Source organism: Pteropus medius, unplaced genomic scaffold (assembly GCF_902729225.1).
Source record: "Pteropus medius unplaced genomic scaffold, Ma_sr-lr_union100, whole genome shotgun sequence".
NCBI lineage: Eukaryota > Metazoa > Chordata > Mammalia > Chiroptera > Pteropodidae > Pteropus > Pteropus medius.
The window spans coordinates 18,001,513-18,024,455 of record NW_024346667.1 but is presented as its reverse complement, the minus strand read 5'-3'; the positions used below and the strand labels follow the sequence as shown (position 1 = coordinate 18,024,455).

The 22,943-nt window shown below is 34.1% G+C and overlaps 1 protein-coding gene and 1 pseudogene across 1 annotated transcript in view; one reads left to right on the top strand and one right to left on the bottom strand.

Annotated features, from left to right (window-relative positions):
* Nucleotides 1–22,943, bottom strand: part of ADAM7 (ADAM metallopeptidase domain 7) — a 42,750-nt gene that overhangs the window by 4,425 nt on the left and 15,382 nt on the right. The window contains exons 9-20 of the mRNA XM_039875785.1: nucleotides 19,637–19,806; nucleotides 17,021–17,105; nucleotides 15,467–15,597; nucleotides 13,625–13,799; nucleotides 11,968–12,057; nucleotides 10,783–10,978; nucleotides 10,279–10,381; nucleotides 9,085–9,274; nucleotides 4,937–5,017; nucleotides 3,797–3,875; nucleotides 3,165–3,270; nucleotides 2,700–2,799 (exon numbers count right to left, since the gene is read on the bottom strand). Of these exons, the coding sequence (XP_039731719.1) occupies nucleotides 2,700–2,799; nucleotides 3,165–3,270; nucleotides 3,797–3,875; nucleotides 4,937–5,017; nucleotides 9,085–9,274; nucleotides 10,279–10,381; nucleotides 10,783–10,978; nucleotides 11,968–12,057; nucleotides 13,625–13,799; nucleotides 15,467–15,597; nucleotides 17,021–17,105; nucleotides 19,637–19,806 (1,506 nt within the window). The remainder of the gene's footprint in view (nucleotides 1–2,699; nucleotides 2,800–3,164; nucleotides 3,271–3,796; nucleotides 3,876–4,936; nucleotides 5,018–9,084; nucleotides 9,275–10,278; nucleotides 10,382–10,782; nucleotides 10,979–11,967; nucleotides 12,058–13,624; nucleotides 13,800–15,466; nucleotides 15,598–17,020; nucleotides 17,106–19,636; nucleotides 19,807–22,943) is intronic.
* On the top strand, nucleotides 19,401–19,518 carry LOC120613637 (uncharacterized; annotated as a pseudogene).

Here is a 22,943-nt window from a genome sequence, read left to right as displayed (position 1 = left end):
AGTACACAGGTATTAAGTGTAGAGGTGGGTGAATTTTCACAAATGAGCACATCTGTATGACCAAACCCTAGCCGGATCCAAAAAGAAAACTTTACTTCTCTCTCTGAAGATCCTCTCTTCCCTGTTGTAACTGCTACCCTGACTCCTAATACCATAAATTAGCATTGCCAGTTCTTGAACTTGATCTAAATTCAATCATACAGTTTGATTTTGGATTTGGTGTCTTGCTTAATAGTATGTTTATGAGATTCATCATTGTTATTGTAGATATCAGTAGTTCATTTACTATTCTTTGTCTGTAGTATGAATATTTAGCAATTTGTCTATCCCTTTTACTGTTAGAACATTATCGTAAATGATTTCTGATGTTCCCATGTATACCTTTCTGTTGGGTGTATTCCTACATCAGGAATTGCTGGGTCACAGGCCAAGTGTATGATCGTTTTAATACATAGTACCAATTTCCTCCATTGCTTATACCATTTAAACTCTCATTAGCTGTGCATGAGAGTTTTCATTGTCCATATCCCCACTAGTAATTAGTGTCTCCATCCTTTATTTATTTTTAATAATTTCATGGGAAATATAATAAAGATAAAAGAATGGATTCATGGACTAACAAACAATTTTAAGTCATTATCTTTGTAATTGCTGCATTGGCTAAGAAATAAAACAGCCATCTCAAGTTTTCTATCATCATTTCCACTCACTTCCTGCCCTTAAATCAGCCACTTTCCTGACTTAAAACAATGATCTCTGCCTTGCATATCATTATGTTTATCTCTCAACCCTATATTTTAGTCTTGCACATTTTATATTTTAATTTTTTATAAGAAAATTACATATATATGTATATATACGCATAAGTTTTATAACTTATGTGTGTATATTGCTGTTTGAGTTCATTTTGCCCATGGTTCAAAATATAGATCACAGTTCGTTTTTGTACATGTGAATGTACAGTTGTTCTATCACCATTTATGAAAAGAGTAACTTTCTCCACAGAATTGTCTTTGCACCTTCATAATAAATCGACTGGCTGTCTATATGTAGGTCTATATGTCTCCATTTATTTAGGTCTTTTAAAATTTTTCTCAACATCCTATTACCATTTTGCAGGCACATTTTTGGTTCTTTTTTTTTTTTCAGATTTATCCCTAAATATTTCACATTTTGCTGCCATTTCAAATGATATATTTAAAATTTTATTTTCACATTGTTGCTAGAATAGGGAAATATAATTAATTTTTGCTTATTGTTCTTGTATCCTGTAACTATTAAATTTATTTATTTGTTTTACAAAAAAAAAATACTGCGGAGATTTTAATTAGGGTTATTTTGAATCAATAGGTCATTTTGGGGGGAAGAATTGACAACCCAACAATAGTGAATTTTCTGTTTCATAAACATGTATTTCACTCCATTTATATTGGTCTTCTTTAATTTTTCTCATCAAAATTTTATAGTTTCTATGTTTAGGCTTTGTACATTTATTTATTGGAAGTACTGGCAAGTAGTTTTCTATGTTGTAATTATTTTGTCCAGCTTGATAAGAGAGAAATCCTGTTGTCATAAAAGAGCTGGGAAGTATCCATTTTCTCCCATTTTCTGGAAGAATTTATATAGAATTGGTATTACTTCACTAAATATTTGGTATAATTCATACAGTAAAGCTATACTGGCACAGTGTTTTCTATGTGGAAAGGTTTTTACTACAAACTCGATTTCGTTATTCAGGTTGTCTGTTTCTTCATGAGTAAGCTTTGGTGATGTGTGCCTTTCAAAAAAGCTTACTATCTCGTTACACTGTGAAATATATGGAAATGATTTTTAAATAATATTCTCCAATTATCAATTTAATAAGTGTATAATCTCCTGTGATGTCACCTTTCTGATTCCTGACAGTCTATGCTCTTATTTTTTTTCTGATCAGTCTAGCTAGAGGGTATAAGATTTATTAATCTCTAAAAAACGGCTACATGTTCATTGATTTTCTCTGTAATCTGTTTCACTGGTGACCAATCTGATATTTATTTTTTCCCATCTTCTGCTTACATTGTTTCACTTATTTTATTTTTTCTAATTTCTTAAAGTGAAAGCCGAAGTCATTGATCTGATGCATTTTTTCTTTTCTAACATAAGCATTTAATGCTATAAAATTTCCTTTAATTAGTATTTTCACTGTTTCCCACAAATTTTGATATGTTGCATTTCATTTTCTTTTAGTTTAAAATACTTTCTAATTTGTCTTTTGATTTTTTTCTTTGACCCATGGATTCCTTGGAATTTGTTACCTAATTTTTAATTGGGGATTTTCCCAATACCTTTTTGTTACTGATTTTTAATATGATTTTATTTTGAGAACATATTTTGTATGGTCCCAATTCTTTTAAGTTTATTAAGACTTATTTTATGTCCCAGAATATAGTTTATGTTTATAATTTTTTTCCAATAGTACACAAATCAATATTTTATTTAACCAATATAGTTTGTTCTGAAATACTGTCATGGTTTGCGTTGACTCTGCCATTCTCTCTCTCCCAACATGTAGTTTGAAGGTTTCGTGGTATGGAATCATGTTAATTGTTGTCCTGCATCTCCTACCTCATTTAGCTTAGGGCTAGTTCCACTTTGAACACATACAGAACTACTTTTAAAACTGATTAATTAATTAACTATTACAAATGAAATTTTCTTACGTGTAGGGGATGAATATTAGGTAAGACTGGCTCAGTCCTTGTCTGCTGCTCATCACCAAAGTATCCTTTATTCTCCACTCCCAGTGTTTCTCTGGGTGGGCTGTCAGAAGGAAATTGAATATTCGGATAAGATATGGGATACGCCTGTGGTTAATAATAAATCATCTGGGAGATTTTAAAAAGACTAATATACAGGTTATACCCTATAACAATTAAACCTGAGGGAGGAACCAAATTAGTATTTTTTTTTTAATCCCTTGTAATTCCAATGGGCAGCAAAGTTTGGAAACCATTAGGATAAACATTTGAATGAGAACAAAGTATATAAAAGCTTGATTTACTGCTACTCTTACATGGTCTTCTATAATAGGTTATACTTCTCCCCCATAAAGTATCATCTATGACCACAAAGCTTATATATTCTCAATAATGGTCCCATTCAACACATAGAAAATACAGACATACCTCTGAACTAGCTTCAGTTTAATACATTTTTGGGAGCGAATTAATAATGTGATAATCCCAATACTGATAACAACCAGGATAGGCACGACAACCAGAATGGAGAGATCTGGAATGGTAAAAAAACAAAACAAAACAAAACAAAAGCTTCAACCAGGATATCTTTAGGACGGTGGAATATTAAGTAACTGAGCCATTACAACCCTGGTTCTCCCCTCCTTCAAATATGTTAATTCCCCCTCCCTATAACTTTTCAATATAAAGTAAAAGGCCAAAATATTACACAAATTATCATCCATATTAGCAATTGCCACTCCACTCAGGAGTCCATTATGTTTAAGGGACCCACAATCAGCAGAGAAGTTTTGATCATCAGCTATTAACTGACATAGAAAAGGCCTTGTTGTGTTATGGGCTCTTAGAAGGACTGATCCAAATTTAACTAAGAGAAGATGCATTAATTCCAAAAAGCAATAGTAGTAAATTCAAATTCGACTAATTAAATATGGAAAATAATAAAAAGACCATAAACAGAAATATAACATATATTTGTAGTAGACCTGAAAAAGAACAAAAAAGCTTTTTCACTGGCTAGACTTTGATATATGCAACATATTATGTTATAGGATGCTTACTGGTAACATTTAAGCTTTCTTCCCAGTCCACAGCTACCTGTTCATCCTTACACAGGCACTCGAGTTCACTGCCATCCACCTGTAAGGGCAATCATCACATAATTTTATCAAATGACTGACATAGCTGTGTTTTATACCTCACTTAGCTTGGTGCTAGTTCTGTATCAAACACATACACAAACTCTTTATTAACTAAACTGCATACCAAAGTCTATATTGGAAAAAATAAGGAAAAAAATATGAGAATCAACTACCATTGAAGATGGCCTTTGAACAAGAGAGCGATTCTGACAAATTGAAAACTAGACAAACAAGATAGCTTTACTTATCTTTCCAGAAAGCGTCAATATTATTAAATAAACAGCCTCCGCTAGACTTGGACAGATAATAGTCAAAGAACAGACTCAAGCTAGGCTTAATAATGGGATAATATTAATGTGGGGAAGAATGATGGAACAATGGTTAGTCCATTAAAGAGCAATGTGTAATGGTTAAGAACACACTCTCTGTATATCAGCATTTCCTTTCACAATTTGGTGTGACTTATTCTTCATCTGTAAAAGTAGACATACGAGTAGTACTCACCTTTCGATCTGTTATGAAGCTTTTAAAATTTAGTATATATGCAAAGTACTTGAAAGAGTTCCTGACACATATACAAACTCTATATGTGTTAATGATTAACTGAGCTTAGGAAAAATGTCACCCACAAACATGACTGTTAAGTACTGCTAGTATTGAACAAAGTTAATTGAGTTAAAAAATAAAATTGTCTTGTTGTTTTATTCAAAAGCTTTAAACAAATTTTCACATTGTGATAAATCTAACTTTAAACTTTAGGTATAAACTTCATATGTATCTAAGTTACTGGGTTTCTAGATTACCAGTCCAATGATAAAATATTTGGCAATACTGACGATATCTACATGTAATACCTGGTTTGGCTCTTTGGGTCAATTTTATAGATGATACATTAAAAAAAAGGGTTCAAAATGTATATTTGATTTAAAAACCACCTTACAAATATACATACATATATACATTCACAAACACACGCACACATACTCATAGGCTCTGGAATAAGTCTTATGTAAATAAATGACTGGTAAGACATTAATTTAAAAAGGGACCAAATCTTACAATATTTTCATTGCACTGGGAGGAGCAACTGGTTGAATTGTAGGCATTTTCAATAGTCACACATTCACCATTGCTGCACACCTAGAAATAAAGTAACCAACATGAATTAGAATGACTTGTTCCTAGAATTTACATAATATTTTCTACTGTGAAAAATCACATGTAGAATCTTCTGTGGAATAAGAAATCCTCTATTAGAAAATAATGTACTGTACATTCAAATATTGTTATACACAATCTTCTTAATTTATGTCTGTGTCCTTTAGAATTCTTCAAATGTTTATCTAGCAAAGATTCTAAAATTGTAATTACAACAATTTCTTCTATTATTTCTATCAAGTTTTCTTTCATTTGAAGAAGATCTGTGCTTGTCATATCACAGTTGCTGGTCGAGCATTTTATTAATATCAATTAATCTTATTTATGTTTATCACCTTTGTTTTAATTTTTTTTTAGTAAATTTTATGACCAAATTATTATTGTTTTGTTGCTCATAGTTATTTCCTGGCTTATCTTAGCCCATTTATTCAATTTTTAATTGTTATTTTTATTTTTACCTATTTCTTTAAAAAGAGCTTATTTTGGGACATGTTTTTCCAATTCTACTGAAGCATAATTGATGCATAAAAATTGTATATTTTTAAAGTGTATATCATGATAATTTGATATCCATTATAAAATGATTAACAAAAACAACTTAATTAACACACCCATCACCTCAAGTAGTTACTTTTTTGTGTGTGTGGTGAGAACATGAGCATATTTAAGGTGTTCTCTCTTAGCAAATGTGAAGTATATATTACAATATTATTAATTATACATCAGATTTCTAGAACTTACTTGTAACGGAAAGTTTTTACCCTGTGACCAACATCTCCCCATTTTCCCCACCTCTTAGCCCCTGGCAACCATCATCCTACTCTCTGCTTCTGAGACTTTGACTTTTTTAGATTCCACATATAAGTGAATTCATACAGTATTTGTCTTTCTGGGTCTAGCTAATTTTTCTTAGCATAAGTAAAATATTCCCCAAGTTCATCCATGTTGTTGCAGATAGAAGGATTTCCTTTTTTTATTCACATTTTTATTATCCATTCACCCATCGAAGGACATTTAGATTGTTTCCATATGTTGGCTGTTGTGAATAATGCTGCAATGAACATGGGGGTGCAGATATCTCTTCAAAATTTTGATTTCAATTCCTTTGGAGATATACTCAGAAATGGAATTGCTGGATCACATATTAGTTCTATTTTTAATTTTTAGAGCCACCTCCATAAGAGCTGTATCAATTCACATTCCCACCAACGGTGGACAAGGGTTCCTTTTTCTCCACATCCTCACTAATGCTTGTTATTTCTTATCATTTTAATAATAGCCGGATGGTGAATATGAGGTGTATATCCCATAGAAGTTTTTACTTGCATTTCTCTGATGATTAATGATGTTGAATACCTTTCATATACCAGTTGGTTATTTGTATGTCTTCTTCGGGAAAATGTCCATTCAGGTCCATTGCCCATTTTTTAATCGAATTATTTATTTTTTTGTTGTTTTGCTATTGAGTGGTATGAGTTACTTATAACTTTTATATATTAGCTATTTGTCAGATATATGGGTTGCAGATATTTTCTCCCATTCATAATTTGCTTTTTCATTTTGATTGTTTCCTTTACTTAAAGAAATGCTTTACTTGGATATGGTCCACTTATTTAATTTTGCTTTTTGCCTGTGCTTTTGGTATCACATTTAAAAAATCATTGCCAAGATCAATGTCGATGAACTTTCCCTTATGTTTTTTTCTAGGTGTTTTACTGTTTAATAGCTTAAATTTAAGTCTTTAATCCATTTGGAGTTACTTTTTGTTCATGCTATAGGAGTCCAATTTCATTCTTTTGCATGTGGATATCCAGTATTCACACCACCATTTATTGAAGAGACGTTATTTTTCCCATTGTATGCTTTTGTTGCTGTTGTCAAAGATTAGTTGACTATATATACATAGGTTTATTTCCCAGGTCTCTATTGTTCCATTGGTCTATGTCTGTTTTTATGCCAGGATCATATTGTTTTAATTAATATAGCTTTGTAATATCATTTGGAATAAGGAAGTGTGATGCTTCTAGCTTTGTTCTTTGCTCATGATTGCTTTGGCTGTTTGGAGTCTTTTGTAATTTCATGCAAATTTTAAAATTGTTTTCCCTATTTCTGTAAAGAATACTATTATAGATTTGATAGGAATCGCATCAAATCTGTTCATTTTGGGTAGTATATACATTATAAAAATATTAATTCCTCCAATTCATGGACACAGAATATCTTTTAATTTATTTGTGTCTTCTTCAGTTTCTTTTATCAAAGTCAATTTCTCTTTCAGTGTACAGATCTTTCACTTCCTTGGTCAAATTTATTTTTAAGTATTTTATTGTTTTCAATGCTATTGTAAATGGGACGGTTTTCCTGATTTCTTTTTCAGATAACTTGTTTTCATCATTGACTTCAAGGTGTGAGGGTCAGTATAAATGTATAAATGTTTATCTCTTTCTATGACTTTTTCCTGGTACTAAGTGAATTTTCATTTTATACATTACTCAGCTCAGGGACATTTTTTATTATTATTTCTTTAATTATATTTTTACCTCTATTATTTTACCTCTATTATTTTTAAATCTAGAATTCCTATTAAATCTGTATTAGATATTTTAGGACTATTTTTCCTGCTTTTATTCATTTTATTTTATTTTTTTAAAATTCCTTCATCAAGGGTTAAAGTACAAATTAGTAGTTGATAGATGGTCACGCAGATAGAGAACATGGCTTAGGGAATGCAGTAAGCAGTAAGGTAGGGGCTGTATGTAGAGCCAGAGGAATGATAGAGTAATCAGGGGAATCATTTCATAAACTATGTAAATGCCAAAAAAAAAATTCCTTTATCTTAATCTCCTGTTTTAAGAAGTTTAGCTTCTAACTTACTATCTTTTTACAGATCTATTCAATGGTTTACTGCCCCAATTACATATAAATCAGCAATCAATTTATTTTGTACTTTGAAGGCAATGCTTCTTCATTTCAAATTATACCACTTTTATAGATTTTATACCCTTTTAAATCTTATTAAATATAGATTTAATTTTTTCCAAAAGGATTTTCCTCTTTTTTAATGTATATCTGTTTAATAAGGGATTATCATCTATGATTCCTCAGATTAGTCTCCTTTATTTACAGTGTTGAATACTTTTATGTCTATTACTATTTATCTTTTTTGCTTATCCTTATAAAATAAATTTTCTATATACAGTCATGTGTCATTTAATGATGGGGATATGTTACATACTAAGAAATGCATTGTTAGGCAGTTTTGTCATTGTGTGAATGTCATAGAGTGAACGTACACAAGCCTAGATGGTGTAACCTAGTACACACCTAGGTTATAGAGTACAGCCTATTCCTCTTAGGCTACAGGCCTGTGTGCAGAATACTGTAGGCAGTTACAACACAATAGTGTTTGTGTATCTAAACATATCTAAACATAGAAAAGAAACAGTAAAAATGTTGTATAAAAAATGTTGTATAAAAGAAACAGTAAAAATGTTGTATAAAAAATGTTGTATAAAAGAAACAGTAAAAATGTTGTATAAAAGATCGACACTTAACCGTGAATGGAGCTTACAGGACTGGAGGTTGCTGTGGGTGAGTCTGTGAGTGATGAAATGAATGTGGAGGCCTAGGCTATTACGCTACATGAAATTCTCAAGTACATTCATCTTTGCATCATCCACATCCAGCACAGTCACTGGCACCACAGTATGTGCCCAGCAAATAGAGCTACATGAATAAAATAAATGAAGAATGTATGGCTACTTCATTGTCAAATTAATTTTTAAAAATTATGTTTATAATTACATTAGATGTCTACTGTAAGACACTAATTAAGCACACTTATAACATTTACATATCAGTTATATAATAAAGATTAGATAAAATGAATATTTGTGATAGTGTTATTGCTACTCTGCTCAATAAAAAATGTTACCATTTTTTTTTCGGCTTTCCTATATATAGGCCCTCTGGAACCAATTATAGGATCCAATGATGTTTCAAAGTGGCTGAACCAAGAAGTTTTAATAAAACAAACAATTTCATCTTACCATTCCATCACCACATTTTGTTCCAGGAGCAACCAGGCCCAAATCTTTAGAATTGTGATATAAATAAAAAGTTTTGCATTCAGCGGTGACATTCTGCCTTGGGGTTTTATTAAAGTAATAGGTCTTTTCTTCTCCAAGGACAGATGAGTGCTGCCCTCCGGTGCAGTATATCTTTCCACATTTGACATCTCTGAAGGAAAGGGAGAATATTTTCAGACTTGGGACCAGAAATAGAACTTTAGAGACTGGGTTTGCAGTGAAGTGGCCTGGCCACTTTTTTCTAGACCCGGGTTTGTCAACAGGCTGCAGAGAGGCCAAGAGAGGCAGGTAAACTGTTGGATATAGTCCTGACCCTGGGAACTGAGATAGGTCAGTAAACATATAAAATGGTCATATTTCTTTATGATATCTCTGTGATTCTTACAAGGCAATAGTAGCTTAAGTTTACAGAAAAATATTTTTATTAATAATTTGAATTAGCATAACTTTAATCAGTACACTAAGATTTTTTCTTATTCTCTCTTGCATAAAGCATGTCAATTGATTCTCACAATAAACCTTTTGAGGTTGCTATTATTATAACTTCCATTTTTAAAGATTAGGAAGTAATTGGAAGCGAGAGAAGTTAAGTGAATGCCCATTTTTACATAGTCCATTGAAGAGCAACGTTGAACTTGACCATAAGTTTTTGCTGCTGTTGTTTTCAGTCCAAATCCTGTTTTGTGGCACACAAAAAGCTTTGCCAAATGTCGATAACAAACCTGGAAGTAGGGGTCAGCTCACGTTTTAAAATCGGATCTAACTTCCAAGTCTCCCATTCTCTCTTCCAATTTCAACTTCGACCTTTTTCTTTCTGTTTGTGCCTTCACTCCTTCGCTCTTTCTCTTTTCTCCTTTCTTATTTATTTCTCCCTCCTCCTGTGTGCTCCTTTCTCTTTTTTGTAGCTTCTTCTCTTGCTTCTCTTTCCTAAGAATCTGAAATGTTTTCCATCTTATCTCCTTATATTCCATGACCTTCAGCTAATAAATACAGTCCATAGCTAACACTGTCAGAGATGCCTGCTCTCTCCCTCCCTGCTTCCCTCTCTTCCTAGTTTCCTCAGTAAAAAGAGGTTAGCAGTTACCAGAACAGGAGCTGTTCTGATTTTGCAAAACACCCTTAGAGGACACTTACTTTTCTTTACAAGGCACTTACTTCTTTTCACAGGGAATTAATCGGTTTTCCTTATGTTTGCAGTATCCGAATCTATTTCCTTTTTTATTCATCAGGTAGCAGATATCAGAACTGTCTTTAGCTCCTGGGATGCAAAATATTATAATAAAAGTAAAATGATGAAAGCATGAATATTATTTATTATAAAATACTTTATTTTCCTAATGTAATTGAAATTTCAGTATTATGTAGTGGTCAAGTAGAATGAGATGAATAATTAAAAATCTGTCCTATTACCTTGAGAAGGAGTATGGATATAAAAAAATGTAATAAACATGCCTTAACTCACATACTGAGCTAATCAATTAATATTAGAGGTAATATCAATTACTATTAAAGGTAAGATACAGAGATATGCTAGGTAATCTCTTGGAAAAATGCTACAAGTGGCGTTATCGCCAATCTTGTCCTTAAATTCCTGCAGGACAATAACAGAGAAATAATGGTTATTAATTTTATCAGTCATTCATTGTAGTTGTCTCTCACCATTATCAAACAATTCAGAGCACTGGTCATCTCGGGTGGGACATCTCCCCATGAAGCAGTAGCCTTTTGCGTTTTTGCAAGGGAATCCATTTTCTTGGAATCGGTCCTTGGGACATCCAGACGAGTGGCCAGTACACACTTCAGGAAAATCACATTCATCTTTTGCTGGTCTGCATATGGATCCTGCTTTTTTCATCTATTGAAGAAAAACAGAGACTGAATCTTGGACACATTTAGGCAGGTAGAAGGAAAGTTAAGCAGGAGGAAGGTTGACTCATTTAATTTGCCTAAAAAAGGTTTTAGAAATGGATCATAACTTCTTTTTCCATTCCACTGAGAATTATTATCATTTGTAAATGTCTTGGTTTTTATTAATATAAGGAATGCCAACATGGTGTGTTTGAAATTTGTTTTTAGAACAGCACTGGGGAGAGTTGGAATGAACATAAATTAGAGAGATGAGTAAGTGTTCTGTTCATCTTGTCTTCCTTCTTCCTTGCTCCAGTACTTCCCCCCACTACCACAGCACACACACAGCTGGGAGCCCCTGCCTATAAAGAGGTATCTCCACTCCCAAGAAATCAGATTTCTCCTTATAAACTAGGAAAATGCTCTGGCTCTCATTGCTGGAAGGCACTGCATCGCAATGGTCTCTCATTCAGCCATTCGGCATGAATGTAATGGTGCTGAGTTCTGGAATGTTTCTAGATGAGTAAGACACACTTCCCTAATGAGCTGAAAGAAATGTCAATCAAGCTTGGACAGAGCCATTTGAATTTCCGATCGCTTTTCCTAGGAATATATCTCCATATACTAGTCACTATCACTTTCCAGTTCCAGGATAATGTTTTTCTTTTTAGTTCATTCTTGTTGGGGTGGCAATTCCCCACCCCCACCCGAGCTGAAGTGGAATAGGTTGGTAATGATTTACAAGGAAGTGAGAATAATGTTAGTCATATAACTCCACTCCTACAAGGCCAAGTGCTGCTTACTTAATTCTTCACTCCCCAGACCATAGCATTGTCCAGTGCTTAGAAATTGTGACACTTCAGAAGTGTACAATCAAGCCTAGCCCCAGTCTAGGATTAGTGGTACAAGGTCATTCAGTGGTCAGACCACTCTTTGGTTCTATGTACACTTAATAAACTGAAAACAGAGAAGCCTGATCCTAGCAAAAGATCTCACCTGACAAGACTCACAGCATCCTCCTTCTGCACAAGTAAATCCTGGCTTCAACACACACTTCTTCGCATCACAACAAGGATTACTGCACTCCTGGCAATAACCAAAAATCAAAGATCAGAAATTGGTTTGCAGTTAAACCCATGTGTGAAGAGTTAATTAGTTTGTGCTTTTCTGTAATTTAAATACATTGCTTGTCTTTCAGAGTTAAATACAATTGCATCATCCCTGGCTATGACATGTATATAAAGACTACTGCTTGCTACTGGTGTTTGGGATTTTTACTTTGTTTCCTTTCCGTGTGGCTGTTCAGTACTCCAGAGCTAAGGAATTCTCACTGTCAGCATACAAAGTCCTAAGTTTGTGACCTTCCATTCTACCAATGACCTCCTTTCTCTGGGAAGGTCCTGCTGCTTCTCTATACTAAAGGTTTGGTGTGAGATAATGCAACTTCTGAAGATCTGATTTGACATTTTCCTCAAGATGTCAAGTATCTCAGGCTGACTTTTGGTTTCTTTAATGTATCATTCAGTAATAACAGCAGGACAGACATTTAGGCCCTATCTGCACAAACACAAAATTAAAACTGCAAAAACCCTGTCTGCATCCTGTCGTGTAAGATACTTCAAGTGTTAGAGTAAAACTATAGGGCAAAGACATCAATTTCCAAAGTCAAAGCCTATTCACATTTAATTTGAAACAGCTGAAGAGTAGATGTTGTAACCTCTGCACATGTCACCACCCTCATTTTGATCATGGAGTCTCTAATTGCCATCCTATGAGAGTTTTGCATAGCGTAGTGTCTAGAACGTAAGTACGTACTAAAACTGTGGTCCTTGGACCGGCAATCGCATAACCTTGCAGTTCGGTCAGAATGAAGGGCCTTGGCCCCCTCTAGATCTGCTGGATCAGATAAATATCCAAGGAGAGTCACCGAATGTCTTTTAAACAATGGGAGTTGAAAATAACCTAATTTTGAAGCTTGCTCCCCATGTTGTGTATTATGTATTTTCTATATAAACATTTATTACTTTTGAAAATAAAATTTAAATTGAGAAGAAATTTTCCAGGACTCACGTGATGAGCTCTTGAAGAAATAGCTTCTATGTTGGAGAAAAGCAGATTAAGAATCACTTTAAAATTTGCCTCAAAAGCTTATTCTAAATGTTCCAGAGACTGAGATTGCAATAAATATGTGAAAGGTTAGAAGACTCTTACTCAATTGAGACAGTTTTCTCATAACATGAACTGTCCCACTGGGCTATAGGCTCACCTCATAAGTTCCTGAGTAAAACTCTATTGACTGACTGTGAAGGATTTTTTAGAACAGCTCCCACTGTGCATGAGAAATTAGACAATGACATTGATGGGCCCTTCTCACAAGAAGAATCGGTTAACATATAAGCCAGGAAATGTGATGCTTTGTACCTCCTATAAGATCAGTATACACATTTTATGACTTGGTAAGAAGCCTGCAATAAGGCTGCACCAACAGCTCATTTCCAAATGATTAAAAATTATTTCCAAAAAAAAATGATAAAAAAAAAAAGCACACTTTTAAAGCTTTAAAAGGAATTTCATGGTTGATTAATGGTTACATCTCTACTTAGGTTCTAGCTGAGCATAAACTTTGTAATTTAAAGCCATCATTTGTATATACCTGAACAGGGCCACAATCACATTCTTCTCCATCATCCAACTTTTTGTTTCCACAGTATGGGGAATCACTGAACTTATCAAAAAATGGAGCATTAAACATGCACGTTGGCCTATAATCCTTCAGGAATTGCATGTACCGGATTCTGTTGCACTTACTGAATTTTAGTGCAGGGGTGCTAGAAGTAGGATGAATTAAAAACACAGATTAATCATATCGATGCATACCAAACAGCTGTTAAAATTTTATAAAGAATTTAGAAAGAACAAATATAAATGCTGGACTCTAAAAGTCCATTTACTTTTTTTGCTCTTTCCTTACAGCTCAAGCAGAGTGGTAAATGGGCTCTTCATTATAGAAAATGCTTCACTGAAACACAGCCAACACATGCTATTTTAATGAAAATACTCTGACTGTATACCCTCCAGAGAATTCTTCCTGAAGCCCACAGTTTAGATTGATTGTCTGTGTTTACTGCTCCTGTATCACTTTTTATTTGTTCCTTTTGAATTAATCTATATACTTGTTTATAATAAGCAAGATTACAAACATCTCAATGCAGGGACTGTATCATGTTCAACTTTAAAAAAAATAAATAAGCGCTAGTTAACAAAGCTCCTGGCACAAAGTAGTTCTCTATAAATGTTTATGGAAACAAACTATTTATTTAATAATTTCTTACACATCCTAGGAATGCAATATACTGTACTTTTAAGAGGAAATTTGAAGTTTGGAAAAACTGAACTTCACCTCCTTTTTCTTTCTTTTGTTTTGACTCCTTTGCCATTATTATCGACGTAATGATTAAACGCAGATGGACTTTTAGAGCCTTGAATACATTAGATTGTGATGGTGGGACCCTGAAAAAATATAACTAATGTAGTAATAGTACTATTACTATGTAACAATTAATACTAATGTAATAATAGTACTATTACTATGTATTTAATGATGTAAAATTAGGTATCAGTTACTAAGTCCTTACTCTATGCCAGTCACTGTGCTTGGATGCTTTAGATACTTTACTTCATTTAATCAATATACAGAAGTACTGATCATCATCAACAAACACTTTTCTTTCCATATACAATGGACTGTGTGTACCCCTGTGAAAGAGTTCAAAGATGGGCAAGGCTTAGGACCTGACGGCAGGTGATTCACATGCTGGAAGGACATTGGACAGTCACTCATTCTGTATTAATGAGGACCTAGTATGTGTCTGGGGCATTTCTAGACAGTGGTGATATAACTGAACAAAGCAGAAGAAACCTTCTGACCTCATGAAGCCTATATTCTAGTGAGGGAGTGAAATAATAAATAAACCAAATACATAAAACATAGACTCTATTAGACAGTGGTTAGTGCTAAGGAGGGGAAAAAGGTAAAAAGAGAGGGGGTGGGTAATGCCAGGGTATGTGTATGAGGGGGCAGGATTGAAAAATTGGATCATGTGGCTGGAGAAGACTTTGCAGAGAATGATATTTGAGTAAAGATTTGAAGGAGGAAATTATAGCTTAGAGTGACGATGATAAAACAAAGCATATAGAGTATATTCCTCTCCTAGGCATCATGGTATAATTATGAATTGATTTTTGTGTACTTTTGCAGTATGCTCAGATGGAGTTTTAGAATTTCTCTCATTATATTATTAGGAGAGACATTAACAACTGATAAGATTTAGCCCCAAAAGGAAAACTCCTTACCATGCTTGATTTTAAAATAGACCTTCCTGGGTATAGTAGGAAAAATTCCATGTAATCACAATATTTCCATACAATATGGATTTTTAATCCAAAGCCACTCCCCACATATTGAAATGTATTCTTTATATTGTTTGAGCCTCACCTTCCACTACCATCCATCACACATCTTCCCAAAGTACAGGTACATGGGTAATCAGTATGCTGCATGCCAAGACTATGCCCCAGCTGATGTGCCATTCTGCTTGCAACTATATTTAGATCAGGTAAAAGATCCTGATGCAAAAAAAAAAAAAAAGATGATTTGGGTAATTTCAATAAGATAGCACATTGTAGTACACAGTACTCTGAACCGGTGGTTGAGAACTGGTTCTAGCTTCTGGTTACCTGATACTTATTTGAGAGGCTACTGACTTAGTTATTGGCCTCTCCTGTGCCTTAATTATATAATGAGGTTGGACAAATGACTTTTTGAATGTCTCTAACTCTAACATTTTGTAATTCTTTTTTGTGACTTGATGATAGTCATTGTTGGATTTATACTTATTCTCATAAATAGCTAAAAATTATCAATGAATGTCCTACCTACTAAACATTCTCAGTTGTATTCTATATACTAGATATACAAAGAGGATAAAATTAAAAATAGGCCAGGTTCACACTTTCAGTGTACAGTCTCACATCTCACAGCAACACTTTGCAGTCATGAGGGAGTTTCTACTACGCAGAAAACCAGAAGGTCAGAGATGCAGAATCCAAGGCAAAGTTGATGGCTACCTCTGTTGATAGCTCTATTTAATATGTTAATCTTTATATTAATGAAAAATATTAATTTCCAAAAGGGGTGGCATATCAGATTACTGTAAAAGCAAAACACCCCTAATTCAGTAATTTCATCTTGCTCATTTTAAGTTTAAATTGTGTCCTGGATGGGTTATAATATCATAATTGGAGAGCTGACAGCCTATATTAGATTAGATTAATTCTTTATGCAAAATTTGTTATTAAAATGCCATAGGCAAAGCATAATCATACAAAAATCACATAATAAATAGGTCACGAAGTTATTTTAGTAAATACTAGCTTTTAATTTCAAGGTCTTAACAACACTGGACTGAACATAGCGACAACTAGGCAGAGAAACTAAAGGAAACAAATCTAAATCTTGATGTTTTTAAAAATTTCTTTTGCTTGAACAGTATTTACTAGAAGCTTAGTGGCTTGGGAAAGGATTAAATAAACAAAGGGAGTCAGCAATTTAAACATCTTATGCTTTTGGAAAACAAATTGTAGGTCCGCCCTGATATGATATTTTAAATGGTTTCTGTACTTTCTTTTCAGCACAAGTACAATTATCCTCACTTGCTAAATCAGCCACATTTTATGGACTTTACACATCCTTACATATAACTATATTTAATATACAAAAGAGCTTTTCTAATCTTTGTACATTGATCTGTGTATGATGTTCTGTTAGAGTCTGAGCACTCATTTACATTCATTATTCATTTATAGCTTTTATAAAATATATATTTTTCTCATTTAATAAAGGAAATATGATAGTTTCATAATGAAATATTTTTGTGGGAATATATGACCAAACGCATACATAGTTCCTTTCAATAGGACACAGAAAATTACAGAAACTTAATTCAAACTTTTTGATTAAGTAATGTAACATATAAAAAACATAACTCACCTTAACAACACTGGAGGAATAATAGGGTAGGCACATGCCCTCTGGATAAGAAGTTCCTTGAGCATTCGTGTAGAGCCACTTCCCACTATAAACAAGATGAAATACACTCTTCAGTCTGAGCCAGTTAAATTAACACATAGAATGAATTGTGATGAATCCCCACAATGCTAGTTCTTTTGCACATGAAAGTCTCTTTCATTTTTTCTGGAGCTCTGGATTTGAGGATGATGTCAGTTGAAATTAGGCTCATTTTAAACCTATGGTTTTTTAGAGGCATTGAGAAAGTCAATGCAATCTTAAGATGAAATCGTAAAAACAAATACTTTCCAAAAAAAAATAAATAAATAAGGTTAGAGTTCCATTTTACTTCACTTTCGTTTACCCTACACTCAGCATTGAGTAAAACTGCGTAAAAGACTAAAAAAAAGAAATAATTAAAAATGTTCAGAGAAGAAAAAGCAACATAGTAAATGGACTCAACACCATAATTAATTAGCTGTGGTTGCAAATTTTTAAAAATGTTTAATAATCCATAGATATGCATAGAGAATTTGATAGTTACAATCAAACATTTAAAAGAGTTATCATGTGAAAACAGGACAATTCCCAGAGTACCAAGAAAGAATGATGTAGATGCGTATATTAAAGGGATCCAAATTTGATATGCTTTTGAGAAGGACATTTAGAGTTGCAACACTTTAAAGAGAACTATTATGGTCTGGAGGGCCACACTTGGAGTCTAATAGAGAAGATTCAAATGCAATAAAAGTTGTCAAGCTAGATGACCCCTTTCAGTTTTTAACTTTTTTGATCAAGAAGATATGTTCTGTTTCTTTCTTTACCATTGAAATGGTCTCGTCTTACATTTTGAAGTCTCAGTATTTGACTGTACATATTGGAGGAACTTAGAATTCTGGTCTTCCTAGACTCTGAAGATCTTGAGAGAATAACATCTATGAAGTTGAAGCACCAGAGAAAGCACAGTCTGAATTGTGACTTCGCTCATAGTCTCTTAAAACCAAAAGTCACACCATGATAATGCTACATATTGAGTTTCATCACTTCTAGATCTACGTGAATATAGAAAGGACGGCATACCTGAAACTCAAGACCTGAGAAATCCCAAATATAACACCCAGCTAGACATTTAGTAGCACTTCCTCCCCCTCCCCCACCCCTCTTCTACTTGTAGACATGCTATTGATGAGAGACTTACTGCTCAGAGTAAGAGACAGTCATGGAAGTAAAAAGTTTTCCACTTACACCCATTTAAATACTTTCAGATTAATTTATTAAGTATTTTAAAACACATGTCCAAGGAATAGACAAAGGGGCTGATCTTGCTTACTACGAAGGTTATGGTGTTATTTTACTTAACTCTCCCAAATTTGGGGGCATACCAGTGCACGCATATCCAAGATCAAGCCGGGTACATGTTTCCCTGAAAATATATGTGCTACAGGTCATCCTGGACATGAAAATCAAAATGATATTATTTTGGAGTTCTAGGTCACTCTCATCAATCAGCCAAAGGGCTGGACCCAACCTCTCACTACAAGTGAAGCTTCACAGTTCTGATTTGAAACTGAAAGTTAACATTTAGATAGTGATAGAAAATACATTTGCAGGTTGTTTGTAGACCTTAGGAGAAACACTGGTGTTATAGGTAAATGAAGTAGGTCAAGTGGGTATCTATCTTATATAGTCATTTTAAGGGCATTGGGAGAGATGCCAGAAGACTCCATTGCTCCAAACCTGTTCTTCCATAATTTAATATTCCTTACAATAACAGGACTATGTGAAATACAAGGTTGAAGTCAGTTTGACTCCACAATTATTTGTCATTTTTCTATAGACGAGGAATGTGTGCTAGGTATTTTGAATAACAAAAATGATAAAAATGCCCCCCCCTTTTCATAAATTAATGACCTAGTATTCTAGATAAATCCAAACACTTTCTTAGGAATATTCAAGCTGTGGCAGGCTTAATTGATGAGATTCGTTATCTGTCATTTTTAATGGTAGAGAAGATGCTCGTCTCTGCTATTGCTCACTGGACGGACACACTTTGCTGAGGGAACATGTTCAGAGAATGAGATGCTTCCCCAGAAAGGTAGGTTTTGGTGGAGTCGGAATGCCATGGTGTGGAAGGCTGAGGGGAGACAGTGTCGGAAGCCGATAAGTATATTAAGTGGATTCTAAATGTGCTATGCTTACCAATGTCAATCCTGTCCAGGAATATGAATATGTCAGATTTTTCCTTTTAGGTATTAATCACAATTAGAAAGAAAGATTATTTGGAAGTTCATACGGAAACTTTCTGTATAGTCAGACAACGTTTTGTCCCTGTGTACTATTCAAAAGTCAATTGCTTCTTTTTGTCTATGGCCATGCTACCCTGAACATGCCAATCCCGGCTGATCTCGGAAGCTAAGCAAGGTTGGGCCTGGTTACTAGTTGGATGGGAGACCACCTAGGAAGACCAGGTGCTATAGGCATAAAAAAAAAAAAAAAAAGTCAATTGCTTTTAAAAGTATTTTGGTTGGTGTTCATTTGTTTTGTTTTCTTTTTTAATAATCCACCTAAGTTATGCAGGAAAATAGAGCAGTTACATACCTGAGCAACAAAGCATGATCAAAATTCTTCCTTTTTCTAAGGATTGTTTCTTGCCAAGCTGAAAAACGTAATAAAGTAGTTTCTATATTGGAATCTATTTCTATTTTATCTCCATTTGTCCACATTTCAAGGCCAACCAATGTAACATGAATGTCCAAGGTTTTATAGATCTGTTCAAAAAAGAAATAATTTTTCACAAAGTCAAGTTGCAGAAGTATCCTCACCATTACTACATTCTTTCACATTTTTTTAAAAAAGTAATTTTAATGAGTAATGAAAATAAGCAAAAAGTGCAGGCCTCAAACAGTTGTATTGAAACCTAATGTGGGATGAGGTGCCCAGGACACTGGGTGAAGGGCCATGGCCAACCAAGAAACTAGACCAAAAACATCAGATTCCTCTTCAACTATCAGAAGGCTTATAGGCACTGGGCTCAGGATGTGTTAGAATAAATAATTTAGTAAAGCTCTGAGATTATAAGTGACCTGAAAACATGATTTTCCTAACAGTAGCATGCAGTGGAATTAATGTTCTTTATTCATCTCTACTTTTAGGTCATGAGTTGGTTCCGTGGCAGATACTGGTTTTCAAAAACCAATAGTTAGCTGCCATGTTTGTTCCTCACGTTTGATTTTTGGAACTACTTTGTTATCTAAGAAATCTTATTGAGAATTGCTCAAAGCAGGCAGACATAGTTATAGCTTATAAGCTTTCTCACCCTAATACCTATCTGCTTTTGTATACACCTAGTTGACAGATACATTGATGCCAGGATGAAAGAAGATGGAGTTTAAACAAATACTATGAGGATTTTGAGACAAAGAACTATGTGCTATATCAATTTTATATGCCATATTAGCCAGGTTGAAAGAAAAAATGAATGACAAACTATGAACATTGTGTTAAGAATAGAAATGGAAATGTCACTAATGTAATATTAATAAAGAATATAACTGGTTATTAAGAAGTTTAATATATCATTGCTAAAACAATAACCTTGTGTTGATTTTCCAATTTTCTTAACCTGTGTATTATGAATATATTGAATTCCATGTGTCAACATAACCCAACAAGTTCATTTCATAACCATGAGAATTAAATTTCTTACAAACTCTCATGAAGGCCTTTAGTCAAATCTTGATCTCAGATACATACTGGAGGCTGTGATGCCCATTCTCTTTGGCCTAATCTTATGGTGGAATAAACTTCATGAGTCAGGTCCCACAGAGCAAGAATTTTTTTTAACCTGAGCGCTTTGGACTCTCTATATTCATATGGGTCTTTAGGTTGCAAGTGCAAATGAAAACAATATTTGTCATACTATGAATGTATTTTCTTCCAGTGAGAAAGCATCCTGTACAATAAAGCCATGTTTTATTGTGGAGGACAGACTATTTGTGAGGTGGTTGCTGCCAGACTCTAGCTAGACCCAGCTGGATCCAGGCCAGAGCAGAGATTGCTTCCTGTCAGTCCCCTCAGACTCTTCCCCCATGGGCTCTGTGGAGGTTAAAGGGCCAGTAAGGAGTGATATGACGGAAAGGGTCAAGGATTTGTGGACAATGTTACTTTAAATTGTTTGTAGTATGACCTCCCTACCTCAACTAAAAATCTTTAATAAAAGTTCAGCAAAGTGCAACAATTTTGTATTTATGCTTACTTTGCAGATGAAAACCCAAGGAAATAAATTGATCTTTATATTTAGATCAATGTTAGAGTAGTGATAAAGACAACTGTAAGACATAAGAAATAGGAGAAAGCAGAGATGACCATGAGGTATAATCATTCCACTCCACGTTGTTTCTGCCTTTTAGAAAAAGTCTTGGTGATGAGTTTTAAGTTCCATAGACATAGATTCAAAGTTCAGAGGAGTTCTGCCTCTAGCTAAGATGTATAAAATTGAAAACAATGTTGCTTCTGCCATGACACACCCACACAAAAGCCAGAGAATCTACAAAATCATAGCTCTTCTTGAAAGCATAAGAGAACTGAGGTAACTGGCAAACAAGTAGCCTGAAATCTAAGGAAAGACAGACTTCTCCTGGTGACAGAGTATGAGAAAATGAGATGCTGAGCACCGTACAAACAGGTAAGAATTCACCAAATGTTTTTAAGAAATCGATAAAGAGCAAGTGTGAGCTAGAATGAAAGTATAGGACCCTCTGGGAGACACAGACAGAAGTAATCACACCTACGTGCAGACTCTTCTTTCTCCATGGGCCTTTTCCAGATGCCTACAGAAGTGATGGGGGCAGAGTGGGGTACTGAAGATATCCTCCTGGGTGCTACAGGCCTGAAGGAGGGGAGCGACTGCTGCCTTGAGAATATCTTAAAACCTACCCGACTCTTCTCTCCTCAAGCCCTAAGCTGCTGTATGAACTTTAGTCAACTTTTTTTTTTTCTCCACATCCCCAAAACTGAAATGAAGACCTATTGTGGATAAAAGAAGAGAAGCAGGAAAGGAAACTGTCCTGAGGCCAGATCATTTGAGGTCCCCTATCCATGAAAGAGGAACATGAGCATTAAGAAATACATCCCCAAGGCCCAGGGGCAGGGCTTTCCTAATACCAAGGGCAGATCAGCGTAACAGAAAACACTCCAGATTACCACTGAAGAAGAGATAAGTAAGTGAAGGGAGGCCTTCTCTGAGCACTGGCTCTTGATAAAGGCTTGAGGTTGAGGCAGAGGCAGGAGTGATCACCCCACTCTAAATAACACTAACAGAATCTATTATAAGCAACAATAATTTATACCATACAATACTACCATGTACTTTACTAAAAATTTTATATATCTTATTTCAAAATAACCACAAAATGATTGTATTCTACTTAAGCAACAATATCAACAACAAAACCCTGAACCAGTTCAATTTTTGACAAGATTGATTCAATCCCATATGTTAATGGCCTAGCAAGAAAAATGTACATTTCTAGGCCTAAGTTCTATTTCTTCTGTCCCTACTATCTTATACATAATGTCCAATAAAATATTTAAGAGCACACAAAAGAGCAAAGAAAAACAACCCACTGTTTGACAGATGAGTCAACAAAACTAGACTCAGAGAAAATCTAAATGGTGAAATTATCTGATAAGAAATGTAAATAATAATTATTAATATGTTAAAGTGCCAGTGGAAAATGTGGATGCGGTAGGCAGAATCCTAACATAAAGATATATTTAAGAATTCTTAAACATTTGGAAATTAAAAGATACACATACGTAAGCACCGAATCAAAGAAGAAGTCATAAGGGGTATTAAAATATTTTTGAATTGAATAAAAATGAAAAATAAAATATAAAAAGTTGT